The sequence below is a fragment of the Anopheles gambiae genome, chromosome X (assembly GCF_943734735.2).
Source record: "Anopheles gambiae chromosome X, idAnoGambNW_F1_1, whole genome shotgun sequence".
In the NCBI taxonomy this organism is placed as follows: Eukaryota; Metazoa; Arthropoda; class Insecta; order Diptera; family Culicidae; genus Anopheles; species Anopheles gambiae.
The window spans coordinates 4,434,649-4,446,001 of record NC_064600.1 but is presented as its reverse complement, the minus strand read 5'-3'; the positions used below and the strand labels follow the sequence as shown (position 1 = coordinate 4,446,001).

At 52.7% G+C, this 11,353-nt stretch overlaps 1 protein-coding gene across 9 annotated transcripts; it reads left to right on the top strand.

Moving 5' to 3' along the window:
* The first annotated feature begins 1,331 nt into the window (after positions 1 to 1,331).
* Positions 1,332 to 10,122, top strand: LOC1272031 (uncharacterized). Of its 9 annotated transcripts, none has more exons than XM_061651877.1 (11): positions 1,332 to 1,606; positions 3,307 to 3,699; positions 3,769 to 3,818; positions 3,895 to 4,324; positions 4,953 to 5,838; positions 5,913 to 6,047; positions 6,128 to 6,957; positions 7,028 to 7,087; positions 7,178 to 7,773; positions 7,841 to 8,165; positions 8,252 to 10,122. In XM_061651877.1, the coding sequence occupies exons 2-11, from the start codon at positions 3,658 to 3,660 to the stop codon at positions 8,411 to 8,413; spliced, it is 3,516 nt and encodes a 1,171-aa protein (XP_061507861.1). In that variant the 5' UTR covers positions 1,332 to 1,606; positions 3,307 to 3,657; the 3' UTR covers positions 8,414 to 10,122. The 9 variants fall into 9 exon arrangements, with proteins under 9 accessions (XP_061507861.1, XP_061507868.1, XP_061507876.1 ...); XM_061651884.1 differs by lacking the exon at positions 1,332 to 1,606 and adding an exon at positions 1,716 to 1,983; XM_061651892.1 differs by lacking the exon at positions 1,332 to 1,606 and adding an exon at positions 1,716 to 2,084.
* The last annotated feature ends 1,231 nt before the right edge of the window (positions 10,123 to 11,353 follow it).

Here is an 11,353-nt window from a genome sequence, read left to right as displayed (position 1 = left end):
TATAGAAAGTCATTGGGGGCGGTCCCGTGGTACAATTTTTGGGCAGAGATCAATATTATTTATTTGGTTAGAAATGGTTTTAAAGTATTCGTTATACTCGTGCAGTGAACTAAAACCTCTTCTGTTACTTTCACTGAAAGTTCGGACACCCAATTCTGAGTGACGATGTCCTCCTTGGACCAACTTGGACGACTAGCTGACAACCGGGTTTGTGTGTTGTTTCTCTTTTTTCTCATGTTTGTTTACCGTGACATCGGGGGAGCCGACTAGAACCCAGACACACCTTTAATTGATTCTGGTACATCATAACACTCCTGGCAAATAAAAAATATGCGGCATGATCCCAGTCCCAGTCGAAGAAATTCATGACGGATGTCGGATGTCTGTGGACTTTTCAAATTCTACTAAAATTCCTACGCTGGACAGGTACTGCCGATTATAGTTTGGTGACCAGCAGAATCAGTTACTTTATCGGAACTGGAACTGTGTCGGGTCTATACCCGAACCAGGTGCAAGTTTTCGTTACACATCCGGAGTTCCTACGTTACATCCTACGTTGAATTTCTATAATATTTCTTACGATAACTCCAACTCTATTACCGGCATAGGTTCATGATCGGTGCCAGGACCGGCACCAAGGTTCAAGATCGGTTCCATGACAGGTATGGATTCAAGATCAGTACACAGGACCGGTATGAGCTAGGTATCAACTCCTGGGCCGATATGGGTTCTGTATTAGATCAAGGACTTGTATGGGTTCAGTGTCTATTCCAGGACCAGTATGGACTCAATAATGATTGCAGGATTAGAATTGGTTAGGACCGGCATGAGGTCATGATCAATTGGTCATGAACCAGAATTGGTAATGTATCGGTTTCAGGTTTTGGTTTTAAGTCTCTTACCCTGCCTCTTCAATACTCATTTGAATTGGGTTTTGAGAATTGGGGAAATTGAAATGGGTTCAATACTCTTGAAATTTCCTTGCGCAGACCACGCAGAGGTGACCATGTCTGGAATTGTGTTCCGCAAAAAAAAAAATCATTGCGCCAGTTATCGTTAACGACCTTTATTTTTGAATTCAAAAGAAACAATTGTCCACCAGGGGGTAGAGTTGTTGGACATCCCATGGGAGCAATGCTAATTAGATCTTCTCCAAAACAAAACATCTGCAATGTGTGCAGTATTACCGTTACCTTTCCACGTTATGCGGTACACGAAAAACACAACATAAACAAAACTGGGAAAAGGCACAAACCTGTGTGGTCCACAGTGCTGACGTTTGTCCCGTTTGATGCGTTTGATGCGATGCGCTTTTTCCGCTCCCTATCCGCCTGTTACGCACTTTCCGCGCATGTGCCTGGCTGTTGGGAGGAAAATTCGCTCTCCCATCCACACACACGCTCCGTGTACACCCCAACATTTGATTGTGTGTGTGTGTGTGTTTGCCATGTAGCAAACCATTCGCTGGCAATCAACCATTTCCTGCTGGTGCGTGAGCTGTTCCTTAGTGCCAAAGGTGGTCCAAACGGGAGGGTCCCTTCGAAAGATTCATCGCTTGCTTGCGCGTCCCAGCGCAGATAGTGACGCTTGCGGGCACCGTGGAAAGGTGAGTGTTCTGCATCCTTTACCAAGCCATCTGTTGTTACCTTAGGCTTAGAGCGTCTGCATCTCAGCGCAAGGGAGAGAGAACGAATGAGCAAAAAAAAAAGCATCAAAAAAGAAAGAAAACTTATCAAACCACTACTATCAACGCACAAACATACACACGAGCCCGAGGTTTTGGCACGTTGGCGCGTCCTGCCCTGGTGAAACGTAAATAAATCCCACAAGTGTCGCTCCGGACGGCGCTGTCAAAACGGTGCTGCCTGGACCGTTGTGTATTGCGTCGGAGAAGGTGTTGCTGGTGTTTTGGAACGGGCAGGGAGGAGTAAGACGCGATTCTGCAACCCCGTGTCGTGTATGTGCGGAGTGCTTGATACCTTGGTACGTGTCGTGTAGAGTCCCCAAACAGGGAGCAGTTTTTTCTTCTCTCCCCCGTGGCCGTGCTCCTGACCTGGGTGCCCCCCTAACCTAGGTGGAGGAGGGTAATGATACCAATAGATCTTTGGATGTTCGTGTTGCATACGCGGTAGTGTAGAATACGGCAGGATGTCCTAACAAAAACCAACCTCTAATATCCCACACCATATGGTGGTGTGTTTGGTGCAGCTGGAATTAGAGCAATCAAGGCAACGGAAGACTCACCGGGAGGCCTCAGGACATAAAATTGCAAAACCAGTGCAGGAGTTTGGGAGTTTCGCGATATTAGTTTTGTTAATGTGAAACAGAGGAATATGGTGTACGGTAAGGCACGAAATTCCAGAGTTCGGTAGGAACCTGGAACCTACGGACTTCTAGACTCCCCCCCCCCCCCACCAAAAAAAAGTAACACAAGCAGAACAAAGACAGGAAGCTAGGGACCAGGGGGCCGTTCTTGCAAAACGTTGAAAAATGTGGTAGGGCAGTGGAAGGGGAGCGAAGGGTGGTGTCGGAATGCAACAAATATCAAGCTTCGCATATGCATTGTCGGCAGAGTCGATTTGTGCGCATATACGCGTCCACCGCGCGCGCGTTATTGTGTGTGTGTGTGTATGTGCTTGTGGTTTGCGAATATGGTAGACGCGAGAAATTGCAACGTACCAACAGTTCTAGCAGGTAGAGGAGACGGCAAGTAGACCAGATGTCCAGGTGGTGGCATCTCTTGGACGAATCTTCCGGAATATCTGGCCTTGGGACGGTTGTCGGGGAATCAAAAAGGTCTCCAGCTTTTTGAGCTGGTGGTCACGCGATTTGTTGTTCAGAGCATTGTGTTCCATTGTGTCTGTGACTCTGTGTGTGTGTGTATGTGTATGAATGCAAGTTATGGAAGATCTGAGCATTGCAACAGAATCAGCAGAACTGCAGAAGTACGAAGGACAGCGTTGAGTCCAGTTGCGACTATACTTTTAGGTCCAGCTCGAAATATTTCGGCTAGGCGGAGGGTGGCACGGCTTATTCCCTGAACTTATTCCCTGAATTTGCGCATACATACAGAGCTAGTGGTGAGACGGAGGAGGTAAGAGGTGTGAGAAGGCCTGTGTATGCAGTTTGCATCTACCAGAGAGACTCCCAGCCACCCAGTGCCATGAACAAATAGGCAGAGTTCTTTGTTTTCCCCGTACGGACGCGCGTCGCACCAAGTGTATGTGTGTGTATGTATCTCATGCTCTCTCTCTCTCTTTCTCTCTCTCTCTCTCTCTCTCTCATTCTTTCGTTTTTCACCTTTAGCTTATCGCTGAAGCAGCAGCTGCAACAACATCGGATCAGTTGGATGAACGTGTGAGTGCATTGTGTGTGTGTGTGGCTGTGTTAATTAGCGAGACGTTTTGCGCACGGTGTTTGGACTAAACAATGCCCGGCAAGGTGAAGCACTACTGAGGATTAGCAAAAGACCAGACCAGACGACACAGCAGCTTGGATGGATGGTGTAACAACGCCCGGCGTTGCTATCTGCTGGTGGAGGTGGTCGTATACCACCGAGCGAGCAAGCGTGTTGCTCGTCACTGAACAGTACTGAGGGATTTTTTTGTGTTATTGTTGTGGAAAGAAGACTGCCGAACAGCCGAAAGTGTTCCTAACATGACGGCACACGAATCGTACGGCTTCATCGGGACGTGGGAGGTAAGGGAGCCCCAGGCCGGCTGACACACGGCTTAAAACTCCTACCGATGCCGCTTCGTTTCGTTTCAGATTGTAGAGTCCCACCTGGAAGGCACTACGGAGAAGCTTGGACTAGAAGGGTATGTGTGCGTACGCTCATAACACGACCAGGACATTCACCTTCTCTTCTTCTTCCCCTTCTACGGTTTCACTCAGCATCAAGTTCCGGCTGGACGAGATGGGGGACATCATCTGGTACAACGATCTGATCAACACGAACGGCGGCGCACGGGACGGTCCGCTCGGGAGTCCGCGGCTCAGCAGCCTGAACGGGGCGAGCTTCTGCCCGATCAACGACTCGGCCGCCGTCCTGTTCAGCTGCGAAACGTTCGAGGTGGTGGAGCTATCGTCGAACGGGCCGGGCCTCATCTTTGGCGCGTACACCGGGCACAGCATCGAGTTCCGCACCAACCACTACAACCCGGGCGAGCAGATGTCACTGCGGTGCGACTGCTGGTGCGAGCTGCACTGCCAGCGCGTCAAGGAGGACCAGTCGGTCGGGCAGGAGGAACCGTTCACGCTCATCTCCGTGCTGGACGATGGCAACTTCTGTGATGTGACTCTCAAGAGTTGTGATAATGCAATCGTACGTATCGCTTGGGAGGGCGTCGGAGGCTGAACAGGGGCTTACTAGGGCCACTTGCGGTGCCTGGGGCTTACATGGAGTAGTGGTTTCTTACTAGTAGGGGCATTTGGGACTTACTTAGGGTACTTGTAACTTATTTGGAGCAGTTGGCACTTATTAAGGGCACTTGGGGTTTACTAGGAGCACTTGGGTCTTACTTGGGGCATACTTGGAGCTTACTTGGGGCTCACTCGGGTCTTACTTGGGGCATTTGGGGTTTCCATGGAGTAGTTGGAGCTTACTAGGGGCACCTGGGGGTTACTTGGGTCACCTGGAGGTTACTTGAGATACTTGGGGCTTGCTTGGTGCTCTTGGGGATTACTTTGGGCTTACTTCGATCTTCTTTGGGGTAACTTGGGTCTTACTTGCAGCTTACTTGGGACTTACTTGGAGCTTCCTTGGAGCACTTGGGGCTTACTTAGCGACATTTGGGACTTGATTAGGAGACTTGGAGCTCACTTGGAGCAGTTCGGGCTTACTAGGGGCCTTTTGGGTTTACTTGGGGCTTATTTGGAGCTTACTAGGAGCTTACTAGTGGCACTTGGGGTACTTCAGGATCATGGTCTGGTTCTCTGCCTTTCATCACCAGTACAATGTGCACTCGCCGATCCTGCGCCTGAACGGGTTCGACTGCAGCAGCATGACGGCGGCCTCCACCTACCAGCATCTGGCGAGCCGGTTCGAGTGTGCCGAGGCGCAGGCCCAGCAGCAGCAGGTCGTCTCCGCTGCCACCAGCACCACCGCCGCCCATCCGCCGCTGATGAAGGTTTCCTCGGTGCCGTGCGCCCGTGCCGTGCGCGCCTCCAGCACCACCACCGGTCCCAGCTACGGTCGCGGCTCACCCGCCATGATGTGCAGCGTGAGTGCGAGCGCCACACCTTCCCTACACCCGGCCGCTCCACTCCTAAATCCCAACTTCCTACTCCCACCAGCCTCGCTCGACTCGTACAGCCTCTCCCCCAAGCTGGTGGCGGCACACATATCCAACTCGTTCAACTGTCTAATGCCGACGGACGGTGCTGCCGGTTCCATCTTTCTCGACGTGCCAAAGCGGGCGGCCCACAGCCACCATCACCATCACCACCATCACCACCAGACGGCGTCGTCCTGCTCCGACTCGAACCTGCACCTGGACCGGAACGTGTTCTTCTTCCCGGACGCGGTACCGGCCGGCACCTGCCGGGTGAAGTTTAAGCCACCGTCGTCGCCGTTCCGCGCCCGCAGCCCGTCCCCGTTCCCGGTGGCAACGCTCGATACGCCACCGTCCTCGCCGCTCACGCCCCTCTCGGTGCTGAACAACATCCCGGCGAAGATGCTGGCCACCATCCTGCACTGGCTGTACTGCGAGTGTCTGCCCGAGCAGCTGGACGAGGACACCTGCATCCAGCTGATCAACATGTGCGAAAGCACCACGCCGCTGAGCCGGATGAGCGAACCGTGCAAGAATTATCTGCGCAACATCCAGCTGAAAAAGTGTAAGTAGGGCCTGAACTGGTACTGTACTGTGATTGCATTGCCTCCCCCTTTTGTTTTTTCTCGCGCAAAACAGTTGTGATCGACATCATCAACGACCTGCACGACAGCCTGAACAACATGATCCAGATGGTCAACCCGAGCACGATCTCGCACAGCCCGTGCGTCCTTTGCCAGGTGTTCAAGGAGGGCGTGAAGGAGTGTCTAACCGGTAAGCCGCACATGCGTAAGCCACCAAATGCCATCCTGATCGGGCTCGCTAACGTGTCTACTTCTACACCAATCGCACAGCGTTCGTGAAGCTGCTCCAGTTCTGCAACATCTTCACCAAGGACGCGACCACCTTCACCCGGCAGCAGCGGCACGAAATCATCAAGTACGTGCGCACCCGCATGCCGATCTATCTGTCGCAGGTGCACCAGCTGCTGCAGAACGTGCACCTGGTGCTCGGCAGCCTCTCGCCGGACGATCGGAACGATCTCGTCTCCTACCTGGTGCCGGAAATTACGGCCGCCCTCGAGGTGCTGACGGCGGCCGTGTCCGAGATCAAACGTTCGCTCGAAGCCGTCTGCAAGGATCTGAAGAGCAGCCAGCAGGAGCAGCAGCAGCAGCAGAAGCTGCACGAGAGCACCGTACATGCGGGGCGCACCCAGCAGCAGCAGCAGCAGCAGCAGCAGCCCGCCCGAAGCAGCACGACCGGCAACAGCCGGGCCGGCGAACGGACCCACCTTAATCGGAGCCACCACGCACGGAGCAGTAGCAGCAGCAGCAGTGGTGGCGGCGGCGGCGGCGGTACCAGCAGTACGTCCGTACCGTCCCGGCTCGGCCACAGCCCGTCCGAGTCCGATCTGAAGTTCTTCCTGTACATGTACGAGGTGAAAAAGATGCGTGATATTTACGGGCGCGTGACGAACGCGCTCGAGGTGCTGCTGCACAAGAAGGGCACGTTCAACGAGATGAACCTGCTGCACCAGCACCAGACGGTCCGGCGCAACCTGGAGCAGCTGGCGCTGGAGGTGCCGGCCGCGATCGGCCAGCTCGAGGAGCTGTGCGACACGATCGACGAGAAGATTGGCTGGAAGGAGTTTAAGTTTTGCTTCAAGTTTCTCACCAGCCAAGTGGTAAGGCGCTCGCTCATCGGGAACGTGTTTGCCACTCTGCTAATCTGTCTGTGTTCGGCTCTCATTGCAGAACGGCATCGTGTCGAAGCTGCTGGAGCACAAGGCCGCCCTGAACGACGCAATGTTTTACGTAGGTGTAGTGGTGTGCCGACCCAAATCCTGCCCGCTTTAACGAATGCCCCATTGTGGTGCGTGTGTGCCCCATCTTCTCTGTTCGCAGATCTCGACGCTGGTGCAGAAGGAACAGTTCACCTGTGCGCTGGTCGAGCTCGGCCTGCTGGACAAGCGGAGCGTCGAGCCGGCCCTGCTGCACGAGTGTGCCGCCCGGCGCAGTGCGGTACGGTCGAGCGGGCAGCGGCAGCTCGAGTACGCCACCGTCAAGATGAACCTGGTGCAGAACCTGTGCGAGTCGCCGACCGCGTCCCACAGCAGCCTGTCGAAGAATGCGCTCAAGCTGCTGCACTCGGGCCAGCTGGCGGACATGGAGTTTGAGGTGATCGTGCCGCACCCGGAGCAGCCGGGCAGCGAGGGCAGCGGTATCGTCGCGCTCGGCCCGCCGACCTGCTGCGCCGATCTCAGCCCGGACGAGGCGTTACTGCTGAACGGGGGCGGCAGCAAGGGTGCCAGCATCGAAGCACCCGGCAGCAGCGGCAGCAGCAGCAGCAACAGCAGCAGCAACAGCACCACCACCAGCAGCAGCAAGGGCGGCCGGGGCACCCAATCGCACTGCTTCAAGGCGCACCGCGTGATAGTGGCGGCCCGGTGCGAGTGGTTCAAGAAGGCGCTGCTGTCCGGCATGCAGGAGGACATCAATCGGTGGGTGTTTGCGACATGCGATTCTACCACTACTATTATTGTATCCAACCCTGTCTCCTTTCTGCAGCAAGATTATCATCTACGACACCTCGCCGGTGATCTTCCGCCGGCTGCTGCTGTACCTGTACGGGGCGCCGGTCGACCGGTCCGTCGGGGTCGACCAGCTCTGCGAGCTGATGCTGCTCGCCGACCGCTACTCGGTCGACAATCTGAAGGCGATCTGCGAGCAAACGCTCGTGTCCTCGATCGACGGCGACTCCGTCATCTGTCTGTACGGCATCTCGGACCGGTTCAATGCGACCGCGCTCAAGGCCCGCTGCCTGTCCTACCTGTCGCAGCACACCGAGCTGACGCAGCTGGACATCTTCCAGGAGCTGCCGGTCTATCTGCAGGTAGGTTGCACGCCACACTCCTGCAAGGTTGAAAAAAAAAAAAACCAAAATGCTTACCCACTGCCTCTGTGTACTCTGCCATCCAGAACGAGGTGCAGGAGCTGATACGGTGGTGCGGGCGGGCCCCGGAACCGTGGTGCGATCGGGAGCGATCCCGCTCCGATCGGGGCTCCCGCCACAGCCTGAAGAGCCCGTCGAAGGCGGCGAAATCGTCACGGTCGCGCAAAACGTCACCCTCCTTCATGTGACCGTGATGACGCCCGCCCCTACACCGCTACTCGTTGAACGCTGTGACTGTTGATCATCTGCCCGCAGGGCCAGGTGTTTGATGGGTTATATACATATATTCTAGTGAACACAACACAACAACACAAACAAGCAAGCAAGCAAGCAAAAAAAAGAAAAACTCCGCAGTCATAAAAAAAAAGGCGATAACAAATCCCCAAAACACACAACACATTCATACATGTAGTGTATACTTCAAGGGGACTTCTCCTGTACGAGCGGCTCTAGATGGGCTCACTCTATAGGGGAGGAGGAGGGGGGGGGGGGAGAGGGCTGTAGGTAGTGATTTAAAAATTTGAACCAAAACCCTTTAGGACCTGCAGGCACCTGGGGATTGAGCGTGAGAACTGACACGGACGTGATAGCTTCAGTACGGCTTGCGGATGGGTCCGTAAGGTGCTTTGGAGATTGTTTGGAGACTTGCGGGAGGAGCACGTGCCGCTGTGAAGGAACTCTTTCTGGAAGGATCGTTTTCGGCATGATCGATACCGCTTACACTGCAAATCGTTTCGTTTAACTGGTGCTAAATGGATTACGCAACCTGCTAGCAGTCAAATGCAGATATGTATAGGTGCGTGTGTGTGTGTGTGTGTAAGTGTGATTGTGCGTGTATAATGTGGGGTACGGTACGGCAAGTAAGCAAGGGAGGGAAAGAAGGAAATGAAGACGCAGTACACTACCGTTCGATTGCTCGATGGATTGGTTTTGCATTGCTGCCATTGTACATCTTTCGGTCGTTTTTTAACCTTTTTTCTCCATTCTCGCTGTATGATTGCAGATAATTGTTACTTACCGGCAGTCAGAGACTCTCCTCTCTCCCTCACAGAAAGAGTTAGCAAGAAGTTGGAAGCATTTTGTTTAGCGTATTGCCTACTTTAGGGCGGCTGATGTTCATTGCGCCTGAAAGTATGCACACTCCGGTACAGTAAAGTGATCCCATTGCCGATGGTCAGTACACCGGTAGTAGTTTAGGTCGGAAGGTCGGAACTGAACTGAAGCCCTGCAGTGTCTCGGAGCTGCTCTAGCTCGGACAAACTGCAATGCAATGGTCTTGCGGTGCGCGGTGCTATATAACAGTAGTTTTGATCAGTTTAATGTTCCCGGCCCCATCCCCCCCTCCAATTGGTGGGCGCGAGTGGAGTGTAAGAGTGCGTGTGAGTGTGCGCGTGTATGTGTGTATGTTGCCTGTTTAATACAGTTTCCTCTAGCTGTCTTGTTCGAATGTCTAACGTATAAAATCAAACAAACAAACAAAAACCCCGTATTGGGCTGCCGTCTCCTATACCCAGTGTGTGTCCTGGCGGTTTTGTGTGTGTTTTTATTTAAAGTTTTTTTTTTTACTACAGATGCGATGTGGTTTATTCTTCTCATTAAACTGGATACGAGTGGCTCAATGATGTAATAATGATGGCCGCTAATTGCGGCCCTCAGGAGCGTAAGGAATGTGTGGTACGGCGATGGCTGCAAGTAAGGTTATTAACGACTCACGAATGATCGAGCTAGCAGAATCAAAAAAGTTGTCGTGTGGTATTTTGGGGGAAAAAGAACCAAGGCGAAAAAAAGAAACAAAACAGTTTTATTGTTCAGTTCTATTGGTTGTATCATTCTACTCTTCTGCCCATTTAAACAGCAAATGAAATAAACTAACAATTCACTCCGTTTTCAATGGTCATTCATAGTACTTCATCCCTTCGGCGGTGGAGCAAGTCCATCATCGACAATGCAATGGACGTTTTAGTGTACTGCTGCTGCAGCGACTGTTTATCCAACAGATATTACTTCCCTCGCGTAAAATCCAACTCAACAACACACCGTGCAACACACTGCCCCGCACAGTCCATATCCTGGATGTAAACACCAACACATGAACCGTGGGCGGTAGGGACGGCGCATGTGCCGTCTGCCCGTCGCTATAAACATCACAAATAGTTCGTATTCCGTTACCATAGCTACAAAACGTGCAGTGCTACAAGGCATCCTTCCATTCATCCCTCCCCCCCGGAGGTGATGTAAGTACGTCAATAAATCGCCGTGGCTATGTATCTAGGTGGTGGTGGTGCTGCTGCTACTGTAGGAAAGGATTATGGTGCAGTTGCATTCGGTCGGCGTGTGTGAACGTGCGCTTCCGAAACTGTCTGACAGATGACATGCCGGTACCGGACTGACGGTTTGCCTGCGGCACGTAACGTAACTTGCCTACGCTGCAGGATACGTTTACCTGGAAATGATTGAGATGAGGTATAGAAAATATTGAGAAATTTTTCGAACATCCCAACGATTGGGAAACTTTGGACTCATGATACATAATACATCATACATCAGTGTTTAGTATATCCGAAAAGATGTGAAACGTCATCCAGCTGTAGAGCCGTTCAGATGGAGATGGCTTACAGAAATCAATGTCCGAATCTGGGGCTGATCTCCAAAAATCGTCTGATTCAACTCTCCAACAAAACAATTCTTGAGGTCTGACTGGTCTTTTATTTGACATTTAAACGTTTATCTCTCGTTATATCTCTCTCTCACTATTTTGATAGCGTCCTCTATCGAAGTAGGTATTACAGGCAGATTTCCGAACATTGTGATGTTCCGTGTGTGCTTAGAACAGACACACGCCACCGAGAAGTGAGCAGAATTGGCTCGCTGCCGGGGCAGCCCCATGCCGGAGATCGCTCAGCGGCCGCTCTTTCGGCCGTTTCTTGGGAAGCTATCGCCCTTGGGGGAAAAGTAGCGACGAGGCACCTTCCTCTCAAGCTCCTTGAACTTCTGAGCCGGCCCAGTGTATTCCATCATCTGCTGCATGGTCCAAGAAAACGAGCGATAGCAGCTTCTATAGGGGCACCGGTGGACCTAGAGGGGTGTACACTTGGAACACACACACACACCCAGGAATACACTCACAA